Consider the following 23,127-nt stretch of genomic DNA (forward strand, 5'->3'; position numbering starts at 1 on the left):
GCTCCGGATGGAGCCATATTGGCCTGTGACTTTCTTCCTGTCTTTCCTTTGCAGTTGTGCCTTTAATATTGTCTCCTTGAGAAACTGCCGGTTCTCCTGAACTCCTTATGCCTTAGAGTTTCTTCCCATTGGATCTTGCATGCCAGTAGTCTGTTAAAGTCAGAGTCTATTGTCCTTATTCCGCTGCTCTCACTCCGTCCTTTCCTTGGAAACATGAAATCTCTCATTTCACAGTCACTTTCAGACAAACTGCCTTCCATTTTCAGATTCGCTACCAATTCCTTCCTTTTGGTCAGAATCAGGTCTAAAAGGGCTGCCCCCTGCTTATTTCCTTCACTTTCTGATATAAGAAGTTGTCCCCAGTAAATGCCAAGAATTTATGGGTCAGCTCCCAGACTACTGCACTGGGCAGCACAGCATGGGGAGGAGGTGACCAGCCCTCTGTGGAGAAAGAAGTGGTTCGGGACTATTTAGAAAAGCTGGATGAGCACAAGTCCATGGGGCCGGATGCGCTGCATCTGAGAGTGCTAAAGGAATTGGCAGATGTGATTGCAGAGCCATTGTCCATTATCTTTGAAAACTCATGGCGATCGGGGGAAGTCCCGGACGACTGGAAAAAGGCTAATGTAGTGCCCATCTTTAAAAAAGGGAAGAAGGAGGATCCTGGGAATACAGGCCAGTCAGCCTCACCTCAGTCCCTGGAAAAATCATGGAGCAGGTCCTCAAGGAATCCATTCTGAAGCACTTAGAGGAGAGGAAAGTGATCAGGAACAGTCAGCATGGATTCACCAAGGGCAAGTCATGCCTGACTAATCTAATTGCCTTCTATGATGAGAGAACTAGCTCTGTGGATGAAGGGAAAGTGGTGGATGTGTTGTTCCTTGACTTTAGCAAAGCTTTTGACATGGTCTCCCACAGTATTCTTGCCAGCAAGTTAAAGAAGTATGGGCTGGATGAATGGACTATAAGGTGGATAGAAAGTTGGCCTAATTGTCGGGCTCAACGGGTAGTGATCAATGGCTCCATGTCTAGTTGGCAGCCGGTATCAAGTGGAGTGCCCCAAGGGTCGGTCCTGGGGCCGGTTTTGTTCAATATCTTCATAAATGATCTGGAGGATGGTGTGGATTGCACCCTCAGAAATTTGCAGACGACACTAAACTGGGAGGAGAGGTAGATACGCTGGAGGGTAGGGATAGGATACAGAGGGCCCTAGACAAATTAGAGGATTGGGCCAAAAGAAATCTGATGAGGTTCAACAAGGACAAGTGCAGAGTCCTGCACTTAGGACAGAAGAATCCCATGCACCGCTACAGACTAGGGACCGAATGGCTCGGCAGCAGTTCTGCAGAAAAGGACCTAGGGGTTACAGTGGACGAGAAGCTGGATGTGAGTCAACAGTGTGCCCTTGTTGCCAAGAAGGCATTTTGGGATGTATAAGTAGGGGCATTGCCAGCAGATCGAGGGATGTGATTTGACATTGGTGAGGCCTCATCTGGAGTACTGTGTCCAGTTTTGGGCCCCACACTACAAGAAGGATGTGGAAAAACTGGAAAGAGTCCAGTGGAGGGCAACAAAAATGATTAGGGGACTGGAACACATGACTTATGAGGAGAGGCTGAGGGAACTGGGATTGTTTAGTCTGCGGAAGAGAAGAATGAGGGGGGATTTGATAGCTGCTTTCAACTACCTGAAAGGGGGTTCCAAAGAGGATGGCTCTAGACTGTTCTCAGCGGTAGCAGATGACAGAATGAGGAGTAATGGTCTCAAGTTGCAGTGGGGGAGGTTTAGGTTGGATATTAGGAAAAACTTTTTCACTGGGAGGGTGGTGAAACACTGGAATGCGTTACCTAGGGAGGTGGTGGAATCTCCTTCCTTAGAAGTTTTTAAGGTCAGGCTTGACAAAGCCCTGGCTGGGATGATTTAGTTGGGGATTGGTCGTGCTTTGAGCAGGGGTTGGACTAGATGACCTCCTGAGGTCCCTTCCAACCCTGATATTCTATGATTCTATGATTTTGTATTGTGCTATATAACTACCCAGACATCTGTTGGAAAAGACCCCCCATTGCGACCAGGTCTTGCGTTTTGTTTATTTCTACTATTTGTTTTACAAATGCCTCATCTACCTCCTCTTCTTGATTTGGTGGCCTATAGTAGACCCCTACCAGGATGTCACCCTTGCACTTCCCCATTTTAGCTTTGCCCAGAGACTTTCAACTGGTCTGCCTCTCACCCCCTTCTGGACCTCAGAACAAGTGTATATATTCTTGACCTGTAATGCAATACCACCTCCCTCTTTTCTCTGCCTGTCCTTCTTGAATAAGCCATAGCCCTCTATATCTATATTATAGTCATGAGATTTATCCCACCAAGCCTCTGGGATGCCAGTTAAGTCATATATCAGAGGGGTAGCTGTGTTAGTCTGGATCTGTAAAAGCGGCAAAGAGTCCTGTGGCACGTTATAGACTAACAGACGTATTGGAGCATAAGGTGTCGTGGGTGACTACCCATTTCGTCGGATGCATGTAGTGGAAATTTCCAGAGGCAGGTATAAATATACAAGCAAGAATCAGGCTAGGGATAACGAGGTTAGTTCAATCAGAGAGGATGAGGCCCTCTTCGAGCAGTTGAGGTGTGAACCAGATTAGCCACACCATCACCGGTTCATTCACCTGCACATCCAGCTATATAATCTACGCCATCATGTGCCAGCAATGCCCCTCTGCTATGTACATCGGCCAAACTGGACAGTCCCTACATAAAAGGATAAATGGACACACATCAGATATTAGGAATGGCAATATACAAAACCTGCAGAAGAACACTTCAACCGCCCTGGACACACAATAGCAGATTTCAAGGTAGCCATCCTGCAGCAAATAAACGTCAGGACCAGACTTCAAAGAGAAACTGCTGAGCTTCAGTTCATTTGCCAATTCGACACCATCAGCTCAGGATTAAACAAGGACTATGACTGGCTCGCCAACGACAAAAGCCGTGTCTTCTCCCTTGGGGTTCACACTCAACTGTTAGAAGAGGGCCTCATCCTCCCTGATTGAACTAACCTCGTTATCCCGAGCCTGATTCTTGCTTGCATATTTATACCTGATATTATGCAGAGCTGCCCTAGGGAGAAGTGGTGCTATTCTCCTGGCAGCTGAAATGGATGCAAAATCTGTCTCCCCCCCACCCCCGATATCAAGAATGATGAAGAAATAGATATTGTAGGTTTTTTATGTTTCCCAGTAAGTGGTGGGTCATTGATCAACAAAGCGGAAAGAGACTCAGGGAAAGAATTTGCACTAATAACTTCTCAAACCCAGAACAGACCCCTCCCTGGATCAGACAAAAACATGTCCTAAATGTTGCAGGGAACTTTGGAAGCTCTATCAGATGAACATTTCCACTACATGCATCCACCGAAGGGGTATTCACCTATGAAAGCTTATGCTCCAATATGTCTGTTAGTCTATAAGGTGCCACAGGACTCTTTGCTGCTTTTATAGTTAAGTAATAATTTATCTTATTGTACTAATACTTCCAGTTCTTCATGTTTATTCATCATACTTCTTGCATTTGTTTAGAGACAAATAGCATCTCTCTCGCCTAGATATTTCACTTCACTACACAGGCTTCTGTTGTTAAAACAGCCAGGAGAGAAATTAGTCTTGTGCCTAACCTGCCTCAGATTTATCTGCTAAATTTCATCCCAGTATATACTCAGGTTAAGAGGACAGGTCTGGCTGTAACTTCCCCTGGGAAATGCCCATATGACCAGCCAAAGCATTAGCGTGCCTTGCCCAGGCTAGCAGAACCTAATTAAATAACACCCATTGGTACGATTGTCCTAAGTGCTTCCCTTCCATCTAAGTCCATAAATGACTCCACTGCAAGGGACAGAAGGCTGAGTGCAAAACTATGCAGAGACTCAGAGGAAACCTTTAAGTGTGTTTGTTTTCTCGGTACATATTCTAGAGGGCTTGGAATGTGTACATTTTAAATGTGCCTTTTCCCCATCCCAGCTGCCTCCACTGAGCCTGCATTCCTCTTCAGCATGTTCCTGGTGGAAGGAACTTTCCGAGCTGCATGTCCCAATTTGTGACTGATACGGTTGCATCTTCCCAGGCTCAGTTAGCATCGGAAATCACAGTGAACAACGTGCTGTGACTCTGTGTGCTAGACAAGCTCAAGGATGCTGTGAAGCTAGGCAACATTTAAACAAACAACATTTAACGTACAGCAGATTTCAATCAAAAGCTAATGCTGTTGAAACACTCCTGGGTGAGGCTGTGGGGGAGGAAGAAACAGGGGCGCTTGCATTTATCAGGGGGTGAAAATACTGGACTTGTACCTTGCACAGGCTGCATGGAGCTGTTTGGCCCATCATCAATCATAAGCTTGATGAGCTCATTCATTCAGCGCAAGGGGCTGGGAGGGAAGGGTTTTGCTTTCTACTGGGCAAGGCACTGTTCTGTGCCCCAGTTCCCCCTCTGTACATTAGGGGATAACACTTACCTCCCCGAGGGGCTGCAGAGCTCGATGAGTGTTTGTAAAGTGCTTTGAGAGGCTGGGACGAAGAGGCAGGCAAGGGGTTGTACATCCCCACGCTTTCCATGCATGCCAAAATAAACGTATCAGCATGATTGAGTCAGGATTGGGCTTTCTAACCCACTGTGATTCAATGCTTCGATTTAAACCATCTTGCCTCTCTAAGAGGAATGTTTAAAAAAAATGTTATTAGACCAAATGATTTGAACAACTGCAGAGTGAGAAGGAATGGGGTCTTTAAGGACGAGGAGGGAGGAGCGAGAGAGTGACAGAGAGACTCACACCAAGAGGTTCTTCCAACTGGTCTCTTTGCATTTTGAAGCCTTTTCAGTGACATCACTGTTCTTGTCTTTATAATAGAGGGGACCTAGGAGTCTGCATTCAGTCTGAGCTCAGGCAGATAAGCATATTAGAAACAACAGCACCTCCCATCTATCACCACAGAACAGGCTGGCATTTTATTTCCACCATGGATTGAGGGGTTAAGCTTAGATAATTTAGAGATCAGACCTACCTTTCTTTTTCTTTTTTTACTGGCCATTCTTCTTGTGCTGGAAATATAAGATTTTAAATGGGAAGTTGATAGCTTCTTCTGCCAGCCTGAAAGGAAGATTCCCTCAACTCCTAGAGGACGCAGGTAAGAAACTAAATAATTCCTGATATTGTGCAGAGCTGCCCTAGAGAGAAGTGGTGCTATTCTCCTGGCAGCTGAAATGGATGCAAAATCTGTCTCCCCCCCCAATATCAAGAATGATGAAGAAATAGATATTGTAGGTATTTTATGTTTCCCAGTAAGTGATGGGTCATTGATCAACAAAGCAGAAAGAGACTCAGGGAAAGAATTTGCACTAATAACTTCTCAAACCCAGAACAAACCCCTCCCTGGATCAGACAAAAACATGCCCTAAATGTTGCAGGGAACTTTGGAAGCTCTATTAGATTAACATGATCTATTTCTGCTTCCTTAATGGTCAAAATCAATTCACTGGAGCAACCAGTTAATGGCAGGGCTCTGGATCATTCAGCCCGTGCATAGAATTGAAGCATGAGTGTTGGTGCTTGCTGTGGGAGCATAGCGATAGCCTTAGACGTGGAAGGAGTGTGACAGGAACTGCTCGTATTCTTGTGCAGCTGAACGGGGCCCTGAAGGATGTGACAATGACCGCTCTGTGTTTATCGATTAGGCTTACGTCAGCAGAACATTTTCCCTCCAGGTGGCTGAGCAGGAACAGATAACTGTCTGCATGTCTTGATCTCCGGGCCACCTGTAACCTCGTTCTTTGGTGCCGCGATTCTGTTCCCAATGGGAGGGATATCTGTGCATGCGGGAGATACTTCAACAAGGGGTGTAGCTTGGACAGCCTAGATGAACTCCTGAGTGCCCTGGAACAAGGTATGAGGAGGAGCCGTCACATGAAGGGGAAGAGGCTCCTGCCTGGTTGGCTTTGCCCTGCAGAGTGGGGTGTGTGGTGTTTCCCGGGGTAAAGCATTGTCGCTCCAGAGAGTGGGGGAGAATTACACACTGCCAGACAGTAGGGGGTCAGCCTGGGATGGTCCGCACCAGGAATTCAGCCATCTGGATGAGGTGCTGAGCAGACAATTCTTAGCACGTGGGCAGTACCAGGATGGCCAGGAAAGTTAAAGATCAGTGGCTTGATCATGCCAGGGCCTTCTGCACAAGGGTGTGTGTGTGTGGGGGATGGGGGTAAGGACTATCACACCCCCTGTGCCTGGCCTGCAATAGGGTCACATGGATTGGGGCCCTGACATGCAGGGATGCTTCCCTGGGAGTAACTGGATAGAGAGTGGGCAAGGGGGCGAAGCCCTAGTTCCCCGTGGAACCCATGGGAGCTGGCTGGCTGCACGTGGAGTACGCTGCACTCTGGAAAGGGCTGTCGCTGACAGAGCCCCAGCGGGGAATGATGAGAATCTGTGCCATGGAGGAACCTTTCTGAGGACCGGGCTCCTTGTGCTTCCCCACTGATCGTTCCTCAGGGCTGTGCCTGAAAGTGTGACCCAGCCCTCAGCTTTTAGAATGGCTGGGGGAGGGAGTTTGGACAGGGCTTAGAGTAAGTGTCTGGAAATCTCCCTGGACTGAGCCTGACAGCTAAAAACCGACACTCAGACCTGACAGCGACAGCCCAGAACCTGCCCTTTGTCTGGCCAAAGCTTTCAGGGCGTTCACCCAGAGCTGCCCTCTAGTAAGATGTTCATAGCATTCGCACTGTAACACAGTGCTTTGCTCAGGGGCAACTCAGCTGGCGAATAAGAGACATTAGAGATTAAAAAGGCCTATTATGTCCCATGTAGACCAGCTCCTGTAAAGGGGGCAGGGGCAGGAGAGGATTGTTCATCCCCTCCAGTTTGTATTTTCGCTGGATGTAAATGCAGAAAATCTCATCCAAATGCATGCAGGCATCCATCCATCCCAGAGATACTGGGCTGGAAGAGACCTCGCAAGGTCATCGAGTCCAGCCCCCTGTCCTTGGCAGGACCAGATGAACCGAGCCCATCCCTGACAGGTGTTTGTCCAGGCTGTTCTTAAAAATCTCCAGTGATGGGGATTCCACAACCTCCCTTGGAAGGAAGCCTGTTCCAGAGCTTAACTCCCCTGAGAGTTAGAAAGCTTTTCCTAATATCTAACTCAGTCTCCCTAGCTGCAGATTAAGCCCATCATGTCTTGTCCTACCTTCAGTGGACATGAGAACAATTGATCTCTGTCCTCTTTATAACAACCTCATATATTTGGAGACTTAGCCCCATCCCCCCCCCCCCCGCCTTCTCTTCTCTAAACTCAACATTCCCAATTCTTTCAACCTTCCCTCATCAATCAGGTTTTCTAAACCTTTTATCATTTGTGTTACTATCCTCTGGAATCTGTCCAATTTGTTCACATCTTTCCTAAAATGTGGTACCCAGAACTGGACAGAGTCCTCCAGCGTGGGCCTCACCAGTGCCAAGTACACTGGGATAATTACCTCCCGTGTCTTACAGACAGGAACAATGGGACATCACTCTTGTTAATACAGCCCCAAATTGACTCCTTCTACATGAGAGTCACTCTAACTCCCAAAATGTTTTCTGCAGTACTGCTGCCTAGCTTGTTATTCCTCTTCGTGGAGCTGTGCATTTGATTTTTCCTTCCTAAGTGCAGTACTTTGCACTTGTCGTTATTGAATTTCATCTTACTGATTTTAGACCCATTCTTCAATTTATCAAAATCTTTTTGAATTCTAATCCTGTCCTCCAATGTGCTTGCAATCCCTCCCATCTTGGAGTCATCTGCAAATTTTATAAGCCTACTCTCTACTCCGTCATCTAAGTCATTAATTAAAATACTGAATAGCACTTGACCCCAGACAGACCCCTGTGGGACATCACTTGAGAAGTCCTCCCACCTAGGGACAGACAAGCATTGATATCTACTCCTGAGTAGGGTTTTTCAACCAGGTGTGCACCCACCTTATAGACACTAAATCTAGACCATATTTCCCTGATTTGCTTATGAGAATGTCATGTGGGACTGGGTCAAAATCAAGATAAACACAGCTACTCCTTCCCCTACCCACTAGGCTGGCTACCCTGTGAAAGAGGGAAATTAGGTTGGTTTGACATGATTTACTCTTGACAAATCCCTATTGACTATTCCTTATAACCCTGTTATCCTCTATGTTTGAACAGATTAATAATTTGTTCCAGTATCTATCTAGCCTCCCTCCCTCACCATACAGATTTATCTATCTAGATTGCAAGCTCTTTGGGTCAGGGGCTGTCAGTACCTAGCGCATTGGAGCCCTGATTACTGTTTGAGGCTGATATGTGCAATACAAAAAATATCTACCTAGCTACTTACCTCTTCTGTAAATCATCTCTCACTGTAGTAGTGAGGCACTCTCTCTTTTGATGAAGGACTAGAGCAGGATGCTCGCATTCCTTTCTTCACTACAAGCCTCTTATTAAAAGTCCTTTGCTCTTTAACATGCAGTGGCAATAAAAGTGGGACAAGCCCTGGAGAAAGGATGAGCCATGCCATACCCGCAGCCTGAACCTGAACGTCCACATGGCAATTTTATAGCTCTGCAGCCCGAGTCCAAGTCAGCTGCCCCAGGCCAGCCTCAGCTCTGCTGCCTGTCTTTTATTGCAGTGGAGACATGCCCTTATTAGCAACCCCAAAGCCAGCTTTGCTACTTCAGAGCTCAACGGCCCTGCTGCTCCATCCCCTCATGAGGTCAGACAACACTGACGGGTGCCTCATTGCTGGTTGCTGTGCAGAAGATAATTGTGCTGTTGTGAGAGTCTGACTCTCTTTCTTGTTGAGCAAGGACATCAGCAGAAAACTCAGGCACTGAGAGCCAATTTGCATGCAAATCTCCTTTAGGGAAGAGAAACACACGAAGCGAGCGCAAGGGATGGAATTAGTCTGAAAACAGAAGGGCAGATCCTGAGCTGGTGTAGACGGCCTGAGCTGTATTGCCTTCAGTGGAGCTCTGGCAATTCACACCAGCTGAGGATCTGCCTTGTTGTGGCATCTGCACATTAAAAGGCATGATAATTACACAGCAGAGCCGCACCGCCTGCTCCCATGGTGTCCTTGTGCTCACCCTCATTATGTTCCTACACTAATTACACAAAGGCAATAACTGAATGCCAATTACGCAGATGACTTTTCTGCTGGGTGGATTTTCCCTTCCACCTTGCCTCTCCCATTAATGTTCTGCCTATGAGTTAATAAGTTGTTTACTTCATTTGACACATTCCAAGCTGGTTTGTACATATCTAGGGAAATAGTCTTGTACAAATATTCCTTCTCTCATTTCTCTATCTTTCACTGATCCACCTATACCCGTTTCTGCATCAATCCATCTATGCACATGCCTATCTCAGTTTCTATATCTGCACCACACTGATACCCATTGTTTCTGAGTGTCTTGTCACAAACCTTCTTCCAACTTGAAACTTCTCTGTTGTCAAAACACTGAAATTTCCATAATTCTCCTATTGTCTTTCACAGCTGAGCAAAATTCCTGCCAGGCCATGGATGACCCCAGGATGGAGTCAGAAGGCAGAATCAACAAGACGATCTCTTCTTTAACGAGCCATAAAAGGAACTTGACCTATTCGCCCTACTACCAGCACTCCCTGCCTGTTGCCGCTATCTATATAATCTCCTACTTGTTTATCTTTGCCTTGTGCATGGTTGGGAACAGTCTCGTTTGCTTCATTGTGCTGAAGAACAGCCGGATGAGAACAGTGACCAACCTCTTTATCCTCAACCTAGCCATCAGCGACCTGCTGGTTGGGATTTTTTGTGTGCCCACCACACTCGTGGACAATTTAATCACAGGTAAGGAGAGAGGGTGACACTGAGTGCTCTCTGTGCTGGCCAGACCCCCAGCAGTGTCCCACCTACAAGATTCAGAGTAACAGCCGTGTTAGTCTGTATTCGCAAAAAGAAAAGGAGTACTCTAAGGAGTACTCTAAGGTGCCACAAGTACTCCCACCTACAAGAGTTAATGAGAAGAGAGACACTGCTGAGTGCTCTGAGCACAGGACTGACCCAATCCCAGTTTCCTCTGGGTTGTAAGGCACATAACTTCACTGCTCTGGGCCATTTACATACACACCTGCCTCAGAGGGGAGGTGTCAGCTAATACTTATTCATTCCTTTGAAGAAGGAAATTGCCTTATAAATGCTAAGTGTAAGGAAACCACTAAGAGGTAAAGCAGCCTTAGGAACACAGGCAATGCAGCTCCATGGGGAGCATCCAAAGGTGTGAACACCTGAGAGAGACAGGGATCATTTAGGGTTGTGCGAGTGGTGCAAAACTAGCCAACATTTGCAAACCTGGGTGCCTCGTGGCAGACTCATAAATAAATGCTGCCTCGTTTGCAAAGGAGGCTGAGTCTCTGTAGTTCCCACTGGTTTCCATGGGATCAGCAGCTGCTCAGCACCTTTGAAAAATGAGCCCCCTGTCGGGATCAGGCCCTTGGTCCCTACGGAAAGGTGTGGGGCTGCTGCTGGAAGTGCCTCTCATATGGTAGAACAGGTCAGGAGAGTCTCTTCTTCCAGTCCCGAGCTGGCCCAGTGATGGCTGGGCCTGTCCCCAGGCCAGGACTCTCCACAGGGATCAATGCTGTTCCCACAGGCTTCACTACGTGTCTGCTGAGCCCAGCAGCTCCCTCCCCTCTCGACTAGAGCACCCAGGGGTTGTTCTGCTGTGCTGCCTAGGCCTGGCTAGGGGTGAATAGCTCAGCACTTCCTGCTCTGGCCCAGGAGCACCTTGGAATAATGCCCTAGCCAGAGGGCTCAGGCAGGAGGCAGCTGGCATCTGTGTGGTCTCAGGCTTGGAGCCTGGAAAAAACAAGGACTGTCTAACACATTGAAGCTTTTATGGTTGCTGGCACCCAAAGCCCTTGGCTTGTTAAGGACACTGGGTTGCTCTGAGACACGCTCGCTAAATTCGCCACAGAAATGTCTCTCATTTTCTCTAACTGCTAAATGAATTCTCGGCTCGCTGGAGTGAGGGGCTGACAGTGCCGCCCAGGTGCAGGGAGAGGAGATGCTGTATAAACTTCCCACACACATCTCTGCCAAGCGACACCAGTCCAGACCTGCTGTGACCCCTGCCAACCCAGGGACCCTGGCAGCTCTGCCAGTGAACAATCTCTGCTACTGCAAGTCCAGAGCTCCCACACAGCCCTGCTAAGGCACATCAATCCTGACCCACAGGCAATGTTCCCTCTAATTTTTGACAGGCTGTGTGTGCAAAAAATTTCTTCTGTGCAAATTTTTGTGCGCACAGTGTTTTGCCGTGTGCGCGGGGTTTAGGATCTGTGTGTGAGCATACACGCGCACAGCTTAGGGGAAACAGTGCCCACAGGGCTTGCTGCTCCAAGTCTGGTCTTCCACACTGCTCTTTAATATCTGTCCTGCAGCCCCCCTCACATGGCTCTGCCAGTCCCCTTCGATCCTGACCTGCAGCACCCCATGATTGCCCAGGCCCACACCCCATCACTCCCCAGATCTGCCAGTTGTTCTCAGGTGGACATTTCATATACAAGTATAAGATGCTAACTTGTCTGAGTTCCTGTAGTGAGATGACTGCTGCTTTGGTAGAGAAGAGCCGCTAACGATGAAATCACCCCCAACAGCTTCTCTGACGGGTAGGGGCTTAATGTGCAAGCTGCAGGGATGCTTTTCAGCTGCAGCCTGCAATTAGTGCTGTATTTGGCCAGAGCATCCTCTCCCAATCTCTCTATCATGTGATCTCCCCTGGGGAAAGCAAACTGCATTGGCATTTCATGCTGCAGCAACTGAGTTGAAACTAGAACAGGAGGACTTGTGGCACCTTAGCGACTAACCAATTTATTTGAGCATGAGCTTTCGTGAGCTACAGCTCACTTCATCAGATGCATTCAGTTTTTCCACAGTATGCATCCGATGGAGTGAGCTGTAGCTCACGAAAGCTTTGCTCAAATAAATTGGTTAGTCGCTAAGGTGCCACAAGTCCTCCTGTTCTTCTTGCGAATACAGACTAACACGGCTGCTACGCTGAAACCTGAGTTGAAACTGCACCTCTTGGGTTTGATGAGCTTCTGCTTCCCCCAGACTCACACTGACCCGTGTCTGATTGTTTTCTTCTAGGCTGGCCCTTCAGCAATGGAATCTGCAAGATGAGTGGGCTGGTTCAGGGTATGTCTGTGTCCGCGTCTGTTTTCACGCTGGTGGCGATTGCGGTGGACAGGTGAGAAGGGGCTGCACAAGGGACAGTGCAGCAGCATAAACGGAAGCTCCCCCACCCCCTGACTTTAAATAAAGCAAATCCGGTGCCAACTGCCAGGTTCAAAGCACAGGGCTCGGAAACCCCTTCTGACTCTCATGAAGATCAATGGGGAAAGAGTCCCATAGATTTACACCGGGACTGGAGCAGGCTCTTTATCCACAGCCCTGGCAGTACCTGGTGCAGCAGCAGCAGCTTCCCCACACTGCCCTGCCAAGGTGCGGAGGGGGAACCTTGCTCTGTGCACGAATGTGACTCAGGCCTCAAGGCCCATTTGGCCCTTAGGCCAGGTCGACACCACAGAACTTCGGCTTGCATAGCTCTGTTGGTCAGGGGTGAGATTTGTGGCCAACAGAGGTGTGCTGGCAAAAGGGGGAGGCAGGCATGAGCTAGACGGTAGCATCTAAAGTGCAGCGTTGGTGTAAGCGGTGTCCACACTGGGAGTGCTTGGCTGCTCTAGTACCCCAGCAGAGTGGTACTGGCCAAGCCTTCCAAGGGCAGGCCTGGCCGTAGCTGCTATGTTGCCAGTCCAGGACAGTTCTGCTGGTGACTTTTGCCTAGCAGATGCCTGCCCACACACAAGCACCAAGCGCCTTCCACACAAGGGCCCTGAGCAGCCATCAGCTAGGACCCGCTAGCACAAGGGGCAGGACAGAGCTGTGTGCTGCTGGGGGTGCCTCTTCTTCCCTTGATCAATCCCTGAGCTATCCAGTCCCAATGCCAGGGTTTTCACGTCTGAAATTTGTGACGCTGTGCTGAGTGTGAACGGCTTCAAAGGCTGATATTTTTGCAAGACAACTATGTTCAATTAAAAACTCAATTACTTGGAGAACAGTTATGGGGCTGCTGAATTAATAACTCCAAAATGGTTTCAAATAAGAAACAGCCAGAATCAAAAGGTTATTTCCACTCCCGTACGTTTTAATCATTAAGAGCCATGTGCCTCCTCGCAGCCATTCACATCAGCACAATGTGGCAAAGGCAGATAATTATCTCAATCAAATGTAGGTTTCCTTGGCTTGCAGTCTTGTGCTGCAGGATAATTGGGGGAGTTTGACTTTATGAGTGAACCTGCAAACTCCAGATAAGACTGGAATGGAAGGGTAGGCCACTGGTTCTACCTTCCTGCTTCCGGGCACATGCCAGCTTCTTACTGATCAGAGTTAGGAAGAAAATTGTCCTCTGTGCAGGTGATTCTGTAAATGCCTGTTGCAGGTCTTTTTGAACCTTCCTCTGAGTGCAGCTGGTACTGGCCCCTGTCAGAGGTGAGATACTGGGCAAGAGGGACTCCTGGTCTGAGCTAATCTGGCAACCCCTCTGTCCTAAGAAAAATGTTATTTTTAGAGCTGGTTGAAAGTTTTTCTCTGAAAGAGGGGTAGTGCTGGAAGGTGGCAGGGTGGTGGGTTTTGTTTTGTTTTTAAATGGTGGAAAATGGATTTTTTGATCAAACAGAAACTCATGAAAAATTTCCATTTTTGTCAAACGGGTTGGGCTTTCATTTAAAAGCTCTCTCCCCTTCTGCCTCTCACGCTTGGAACGAGCATCCCCTCCACAGCCACAAACCTTACTCATTCTCCTCCTTAAACCTCCTTTGCCGTGAAGCCTACATAAACCTGACAACAGTCATGTTGCTGGTGTCCCGAGACCACGGCCTATCATCCTGACCAGCACTGTCTCAGTGTTTCCTTGTGCTCCCCCGTCTGCCTGTCCCCACCTGCTGTGCTTGTCTTACACTTATATCATCAGCTCCTCGGAGCAGAAACCATCCCTTTGTTCTGTGTTTGTACTGCGCCTAGCAGAGCAGGGGCCTAGTCCATAGAATCATAGAATATCAGGGTTGGAAGGGACCTCAGGAGGTCATCTAGTCCAACCCCCTGCTCAAAGCAGGACCAATCCCCAATTAAATCATCCCAGCCAGGGCTTTGTCAAGCCTGACCTTAAAAACTTCTAAGGAAGGAGATTCCACCACCTCCCTAGGTAACGCATTCCAGTGTTTCACCACCCTCTTAGTGAAAAAGATTTTCCTAATATCCAACCTAAACCTCCCCCACTGCAACTTGAGACCATTACTCCTTGTCCTGTCCTCTTCTACCACGGAGAATAGTCTAGAACCATCCTCTCTGGAACCACCTCTTAGGTAGTTGAAAGCAGAAAGCAGGACTGGGGCTCCTTGGTGCTACGGTAATACAAGGAATCAACAACCAGTACCTCCACTACAGAATGGGGGTACAGTGTAAAGACGCAAGCAGTGAAATTCTGGCTCTGTTGAAGTCAATCCTGGCATTTTAGCAATGATCCAGGATTTCACCCCTTCTCTCTTTCAATGGAAGTTTTACCATGACTTCAATGGAAGCAGAATTAGGCCAATACTAAGAGCTTTTGAAAAACCCAGCAAGTGTTTGGATTAGATAGTAGGGACCCCTGCCCCTTTCCACCTCTGTGGGTGGGCCCAAAAAGACATGATCTGGGAGTTACCTACCAGTATCCTTGGCCCAAGGTAATCATGCACCATGTCCCAGGAGAACCCCATACTGCTTTGTGCTTAGGCTCCATTTGAGTCTTGCTCTGTGGAAGTTTCTCTCAGTAGAACTCACCTACCTGTGTGTTGGTTTTGCACCAGGTTCCGATGCATCATTTACCCCTTTAAATCCAAGCTCAGCCTGCTCAAGGCCCTGAACACCATTGCGGTCATCTGGGTCCTGGCCATCACCATCATGTGCCCTTCTGCTGTCATGCTCACAGTGGTGGAGATTGAGGATCACTACATGGTGTACAATGACAACCAGAGCCTGGCTTACCCCTTGTATTCCTGCTACGAGGCCTGGCCCAACAGCGAGATGCGCAAGGTCTACACCACTGTCCTTTTTGCCCACATCTACGTGGCCCCATTGGCCCTCATCATGGTCATGTACAGTAGGATCGGCATCAAACTCTACAGGTCATCGGGCCCGGTGAGCAAGCATAGGGTGGAGAACCAGGAGTGCTGCAGTGCTGCTGTCTCCAGGCGGAAGGTCAAGGTAATCAAGATGCTCATTCTGGTGGCCCTGCTCTTCACGCTTTCCTGGCTGCCCCTGTGGACCCTGATGCTGTTCACAGACTATACCAAGCTGGATGACAACCAGATCAACCTGCTGACAGGCTACATCTTCCCCTTTGCGCACTGGCTCGCCTTCTCCAACAGCAGCGTCAATCCCATCATCTATGGCTACTTCAATGAGAACTTCAAGCGGGGCTTCCAGACAGCCTTCAAGTTCCAGATTTGCTCGGAGGACATAGGGCACCACAAGGCCTATTTGGAGAAGGTGACGGGCAGCACCAGTGGCTTCAGCACTCGCAACAAGATCTTCACAGACAGGGAATCTTCCGACTCCATCTGCCTCAAGAACCTGCATGCCAAATCCCCCTGCCTCATGCAGAATGGACAGGCCCAGAAACAGAGACTTCACTTGCAGGATATTGATAAAATCACCCCTCTGAACAAAGTCTGCAAAGCATGGGATGATTGAAATGACTGGCGAGATCAGAATGCGGTCTCTTTCCATTTGCAAATGTCACTTTTATTTGTCACGGTGATGCGTGTGCAGTGATGAGTATTTTCCCCTCAGGCCTGGGTACCTAGCTATTCATATTCTGTTTTGTAAATGCACAAGGAATCACATGGGGCTGCTGTTCAATATTCCTACTGATGCACAGATATCTGTCAATTGCTTTCAGTGTCTAGTTGAGGCTAGCTGTCATATAAAATGTCCATGTATTAAAACTACAACTGCATGCAGAGTTTCCTTGGCTTGCAATCAGCATGTGGTGTTTTGGGGGTGGAAAAATGTATTTCACAGGGTCAGGATTCAGTTTTGCATTTGAAAAAAAAAAAAATCTGTGAGGATTTGTCTTCTTGTTTTAGCAAAGTGCTGTCTGTCAAGCTCTTCCTGCGGTGGAGCCGCCCCATCTGTTATATGTGCAGAAGAGAATCCCAAAGCTGATGTCTCTCTCTGGATGCTCTTCCAACCTTCCAAGGGCCGTACTTCAGTACACAAGCTGAACCATTCCAGGAGCTCCGCAGTGTTACACAAGAAATTGCAGCTGTATCCAGGGAGAGTGCCACAATAAACACGTCACCCTTTTGGTGCTAAGATCACTTTAAAACTGAACGGATTTAAAATAAATAAATAAATAAATAAATCTAGGCCCCAATCCAGCAGAGCACGTAAGCAGATGCTTATCTTCAAGCATGGGAGCAGGCAGGTTCCTGATGCTTTTCACCATTCCTACTCTTTGACCCTGACTAGACTAGAAATATGCGCCGGTTTAACTAAATAGATTTTTAAAAAAAATCTAATTCAACAAGTGCAAACCCTTAACACAGATACACGTCAGGTGGTTTAACCTTTATTTAAACAGGTTCAGCTGAGTCAGTAAGTTCCAGTGAAATAGGCAAGGGTTAGACTGGTTTAGTGCACCTGGATTAGGGGTTTTCCCCAGTATAATGGATCAATTTTCTGATTGATTTATTTCAGCCAGTGCACTCGTCTAGTACGGACTAGGACTTTGTTACCGCTTGGCACTTTGCTCAGCAAAAATTCCCCCGTGGACACAATGAACTACTGAAACAATGGAATAACAGACATCACCAAAGACCGTGAGCCAAATTCTGTTCATTTACACTTGTGTAAATCTAGAGTAATAGCAGTTACTCCAGATTCACATTGCTGTGTCAGAGGGGAGAACTCACCTCACCATCTCCCCAGCTGCCAGGGGTTGCTTGGGGACAATGCAGAACTGTATGTCCCCCATGGGCATTGCCATTTCAGAGTCCCTCAGCAGAGCTTGTGATGTGGAATACACAGTGTGCCTGTTCCAGTGGTTGGCCCTTGGAGATTTCACTGGCAACACAGCCTGAGCAGGTGTCAGCCACACAGGTCTGCTAGAACAGGAGTCTGTTGTGCTCTTTGATCCATCTGTACCCATTCTCTGAATGTAGATTAGCTCATGCAAATTGTACAAACAATAGCCTAACTATTTCCTGTTAGTTACAACGCCCATGCTAAATCAGCTCATGTCTATTCATAATCACACTGTGAATCAGTTATTTTTCCTCACGCCTGTGTCTTGCTCCTGCAATACAGAGGGAAATTCATTACAGTGTTTTAATGGGTTCTGTATCATTTCTCTGGATTTCTGGGATTTGTGGCAACGAGAAATGGAGGAAGGACTCCGAAGAACAAAGGGGATTGGAAGGAGAAACAACTGAATATAAAGAGAACAGTCTAAAATGAGCTTCCAAACTAGTGCTGTAACCTTCCTAATTAATCTAGCAGGGAATCTCAATATTTAAATGCAGAAAACTAGATCCTGGATGCCAACAGAAATTCCTGCCCATATGCGTTAAAGACCAAAAGGGACCATTGCATTTTGCCCCAACCTGAGTTCCAGGAGAAAATGAATCCTACACCAAAGAGCGGCCTTGAAACCAATGTGTCCTGAACCACATGATCACACCATAAAACATCAGGTTGGATTAGCTTTCCCCACTCAAGCCAGAGGCATCAGGGAAAGGGAGCCCAGGAAAACCGTCTCCACGATCGCTGCTAATGAAATTGCACAGAATACACTTGATTCTGTCCAAACCTTGAGGCCATCTGTTTCTGTTACAGGGCCTCCCCTGGCTGCTCCATCATACCAAACATGGCTGGCAGGTTACTGATTCAGGGAGGATGTTGTGAATTTGTTTTTCATCTGCAGTCCAGTAAATTAAACTTGAAGCTTAATCCTCATTTGTCCAGTCTCCTGGAAGAAAAGCCAAAGGCCCTGTTCTCAATTGAATCCATCACCTGCATGTATAACTAGGTCTTTTGGCAGACAGAAGAAGGAACAAAACACTCAATTGTGCAGAGAGGGTGGTTCCTACTTAAATCAGAAATCAATCCTGTATGAAGGCTTCCACGCTCAGGCAATTAGTGCTGGATATATTGCTTGCTTTATTGACTCATCTGCAGGGGGCTTTTAGAAACTCATTAATTAACACCTCTGAAATCACTTTGTCTACAGTGGCAAAAACTGTTGTTTTTCTGCGTTGTTGCCAGCACATTGCATTATACAGTTATTCAATTAATATGACAACACACACACACCCAGTGCTCTCATATGCCAAGAAGGGTTTGTTCCCTGGGAGGTTTCCTTCCGCCTTCTTCCCAGTGAATGGAAATGCTGCCCTTTGTCAGCGGGATTTGGAGAACAACCCTATGGGTGATCCAAACCCAACTCCTCATTCCCAGAGACTCCCCAATTACTGCTGGTGCTTTATGTGTTTGGAGACAGATTGGGGCTGATTCTCATTCACACAAGGGCCCCTTTGCAGTGCTCTGGCAGGGGAAAGGGGCCTTAGAGTGAGTGTAACTACGTTTATTAGTATAACTCAGAATCAGCTGGCTGGAGTGTCTGTTGATCCAGTGTGAGTTCAAGGGGCAATAATATTATATTAGCATGTGGGAGTCCCAGCTGAGATTGGGGGGGCCTCTCTGTGCTGGGGCCTGTACAAATGCATAGTGAGAGACCGTCTCTGCCCCCAAGAGCTCATGGGTCTGAATGAGCAAGACAGAGGAGGGTGGGTGAAGAGATATATCCTGCCCATTTTACAGAGGGAGAACTGAAATCACAGAGAGGCTAAGTGACTTGCCTGAGGTCACACAGCAAGTCAGTGACAGAGCAGGAAATTTAACCCAGATCTCCTAAATTCTGTTCTATACGTAAGCCACAGGACCATCCTTCCTCCGTTAAGTACTACGTGCTGAGTTCTCCTCCCTCAGAGCTCACCTGACATAGCAGAACAATGAAGACCAATAACACTGAACATGTTTACAGAAATTTCCATTTTCAAAGCACTACACATAGACATTAACTCAGTAATCTGCACAATGCCCTAGGGAGGTTCTGGGGAAACTTGAGGCACAGAGTGGCCAAGTAACATACTGAATGGCACAGAGAGGCAGGATTAGAACTCATGACCAGACTACGCAAGGAAGAGTTACCATTAAAACAACTTCAGGAAAAGAATTAATTGAACATCTCATTTATAACGGAGTATCATAGAAATTTGAGATGGGAAGTCCACTCAGCCTCCTTCCTAGTCAATGCAGGGCTCCCCTTATGGACTGTGCAGTATTGGAACAGCCGCTGGCCCTGTGGCGTGTTGAGGTCCACACAGAGTTACCCACCCCACCCCAGCTCTGTCTCAAATCAGAGCAGCAGGGAATGAGAACATGACTGTTTACTGGACTGGCTGATTCAGAGGACTCTCTGGAGACCGGTCCGGGTGCATCTACACTGCACCATAAACTAGGGTCTGTGGGACCCACAGCTGCAGACTTGGTCTTTCCAAGCCTGCACTCGTGCGTCCTCCCTGCGTTGTAAACCCAGGTTTACAATTGCTGGACTAGGCTGGAGTGACAATACTACACACAGACCCAACTCAAGTCGCCTACAAACCCAGGCCTGAGCTGCATCCACACTGCAAAGTGACAGGGCTTGGCCCTGAATCCCAGCGGGACTTGGGCTTGAACCCAACCCCTAAGACCTGAGGGCCAAGTCAGGAAGATTTGTTTGCCAGAAGATCTGGGAATGAGTGACAGCAGATGGATCACTTGATGATGACCTGCTCTGTTCATTCCCTCTGGGGCATCTGGCGTTGGCCACTGTCAGAAGACAGGACACTGGGCTAGATGGATCTTTGGTCTGATCCCGTAGGGCCGTTCTTACACATGTGGTAGTGGGGGGAGGGGTTGGACTCAAAGCTGAGCTTGAGCCCAAGTTTACAAGGCAGTGTAGACAGACCATGGGTTTCCAGCAGCACTTGATGGCTCTCACTTTCACTTTACGTGTTTGACAGCTATTTCCTTAATGGAATCTGCCATTCGAGCGTCACTCCCAAACCCATTGCCATGGTGCAAATAGCATCTGAAGGGATGTGATTCGCTGGGAAAGGCTCAGGGTCAGCAGCTATCAGGACTTTGAGGTAGGAAGCCAAGCATACTAATGAACCTCTGGCTGTTCAGGGCAGTGCAGAATTCTGCTGCCCTTGGGGGAAGGGGGCTTATCAGCGCGACCAATGCCAGGCAGAGAGGTGCGAGTGGAGGTAGTTTGAGCGGTTCCTTGTTTTGTCCCAGTCTCTCAATGAGTTCAGGGCGATGGATGGAGGGGAGATGGGGCAGAGGGACGCAGCGGGAGGGAAAGGGTCCCCTTTCAGCAGTGCCTTTGCTTCAGATTGACATTGCACAGAACGGGTCCCAGGCTGGTGCAGATCAGGAGTAACCCCACGGACGCCGATGGATTGACAGTGGTGTTCGAAGTTTTTGCTCATGTGAAAAAAAAAATGTTGTCAACGTTTTTCTTCAAAAAATGTCAGGATTCATTGAAAACCCAACCCCTCTCCCCCTTAACTGAAACCAGTCCTGATCAGAACCGGGGAAATTCAGCTGGAAAGGGGCATTTCCTCTAGAAATTTACTTTTTGATAAAAAAAAAGCCATTTTTCCTCCAAAACCTGTTCCAAATGAAAACTAGCAGCTGTAGGTGCAAGGGAGAGTACGAGCAGCCCTGTGTTCCTGACTCCACCATTCTAGGATTTTAGCACATACCATTTCCTGGTTAGTGACTGGCATTTTGCATATGCTCTGGCCAGACCCAGACTGAAACCTTGGCTGCACCTGGCTAGGAGTGGGGCCTGTCATTTTGAACTGGTTTGCTCACTGCTTGATGTCCCAGCACACCAGGCCTTGCAAATGAGAGCAGCCAGCAACTTAGAAATGTGACACCCCCGTCCTTTTTGAAATGGCATAATGCAGCCCTACGTGTCTATTCCTGATGCCTTGCCACAGAGTAGGATCTGGTATTCTAGCCCTCCCATGGATTTCACTGGAGTCCCATTGATTTGAGGGTCGGGGGGAGGCTGGCAGAGGAGGGTATCAGGGAACATAAGGGCAGCAGACTCACACCTTAACGCAGCTCAGGGTTGGAGAGTTCTAGTGGCATGTTTATACGATGCCAATCCAGCAAACCCGTCCCGAGCACCAGGGCATCTGTGGTAGCTGCCTCTTCATCCCACAAGTAATCAGACTTCTGCCTATTGGCAGTGTGCATCTGTCTGAACGTTCAAAGACATAAATCACCATTGAATGACTTTGATCACCGCCATATCAGATGCAAGCAAACTGCATTTCCCCACTTCACATCCGATGAAGTGGGCTGTAGCTCACGAAAGCTCATGCTCAAATAAATTGGTTCGTCTCTAAGGTGCCACAAGTACTCCTTTTCTTTTTGCAAATACAGACTAACACGGCTGTTACTCTGAAACCTTTCCCCACTTAGAAGATGAAAGCAGGCGTACACATGTCGAGGGCCTGACAGAACAAGCAGAATGGGGAGTCGAGAAGCACGTAGCAGTGTGCATTGGGACAGCTGGGCTCCTTCAGCAAGGGGGGTGGCTGGGCTGTAGGGTTGTTCTCTGTACAGATGGAGAGGAAGGAATAGCCAGCACATCTTGCCAGCTGTCACCGCACCACATGCCTTCCTCTGGGACAATCCATGAAGGACAGGAGGCATGCGACGTATCTATCATGATGCGGCTTGAGCGCTCGCTGGGTCTGGCTGAGCAGCAGTCACAACGGATCGTGATCTGTAGCTTGTCAAGGGAAATACAGAAACGATGGCGTTAGGACTGTTATTATGTGCATTTCAGCAGAGCTCAATACCTCACACAGGAGCCTTGGTACCAATGTTCCCTCTAATTTTTGACAGGCTGTATGCGCAAAAAATGTATTCTGTGCAAATTGTTGTGCGTGCGGTGTTTTGCCGTGTGTGCAGGGTTTAGGGTCTGTGTGTGCACTCACGCACACACCTTAGAGGAAACAGTGCTTGGTACCATGCTGGGTGACACAGATAATGAATTCTAATGACTCCCTTGGGCCTGATGAGTTCAAGGGAGGCACTGGGCAAGTCTCTGCCCCTTTCTCTGTTTCCCTGTCTGAGAAATGGGTGCAATGATGCTTTTCCAGCTCCCTGGGGCACTGTGAGGTTTAATGAACAACGAGCCGGGAGATTCCTGGGTGGGAGTCGCTTCGGAAGAGCAAGGCCTATAGCTACTCTGGAGAGCTTACAGCCGCACACCTGCACTGATGCAGCTGTGTGCTCTCGGTGTAACCACGCTAAGCCAACAGGAGGGAGCTCTCCGGGCAACTTGACTATCCCACCAAGGAGCAGTGGTAGCTATGGTGGTAGGAGATGCTCTTGTTCCAACATAGCGCTGTCCACACTGACGCTTAGGTCGGTGTAACTTATGTCTCTCACGGGGGTGGCTTATTCACACCCCTGAGCAACATAAGTGGTAGTGTAGACCTAGCCTAGGTATCACTACTGTTAGTGAAAAATCCTTGCTCGGAAACTCTTAGAGCCTGATATGCACAGGTGCTGAGCACCGGTAGCTTCTACTGGCTTCAATCATGTACCTGATGCACAGGGACAGGATCGTGATCAACGGCTCAAAAACCAAGGGACGTGTAAAGGGAGGTTGAGAAATCTGCCAGCCCAAATGCCAAGGATTCAGGCCCAGCTCCTTCTACAAGGTACACCAGGCAGCGTGCCCGCGCACGCCATTGAGACCCCAGTCCGCATTCCCGGCTGCGGCAGGTTCTGAGGGTGGCTCTGGGGTGTGCGTGTGTGTCAATGAGCTACTGTACGCTAGCATCTAGAGGCCCCTGCCCCACTCTGCTAGTGCTGTACATACACGTAGTAGGAGACAGCCCCTGACACGA

At 48.2% G+C, this 23,127-nt stretch overlaps 1 protein-coding gene across 3 annotated transcripts; it reads left to right on the top strand.

Moving 5' to 3' along the window:
- The first annotated feature begins 4,902 nt into the window (after nucleotides 1–4,902).
- NPFFR1 (neuropeptide FF receptor 1) lies at nucleotides 4,903–16,106 on the top strand. Of its 3 annotated transcripts, none has more exons than XM_073324818.2 (5): nucleotides 4,903–5,182; nucleotides 5,730–5,938; nucleotides 9,557–9,889; nucleotides 12,191–12,290; nucleotides 14,947–16,106. In XM_073324818.2, exons 3-5 carry the CDS (start codon nucleotides 9,580–9,582, stop codon nucleotides 15,830–15,832), a joined length of 1,296 nt encoding a protein of 431 aa, XP_073180919.2. In that variant the 5' UTR covers nucleotides 4,903–5,182; nucleotides 5,730–5,938; nucleotides 9,557–9,579; the 3' UTR covers nucleotides 15,833–16,106. The 3 variants fall into 3 exon arrangements, with proteins under 3 accessions (XP_073180919.2, XP_073180920.2, XP_073180921.2); XM_073324819.2 differs by having other exon boundaries at nucleotides 5,760–5,938; XM_073324820.2 differs by lacking the exon at nucleotides 5,730–5,938.
- Nucleotides 16,107–23,127: the final 7,021 nt, after the last annotated feature.

This window comes from Lepidochelys kempii, chromosome 26 (assembly GCF_965140285.1).
Source record: "Lepidochelys kempii isolate rLepKem1 chromosome 26, rLepKem1.hap1, whole genome shotgun sequence".
Taxonomy (NCBI): domain Eukaryota; kingdom Metazoa; phylum Chordata; order Testudines; family Cheloniidae; genus Lepidochelys; species Lepidochelys kempii.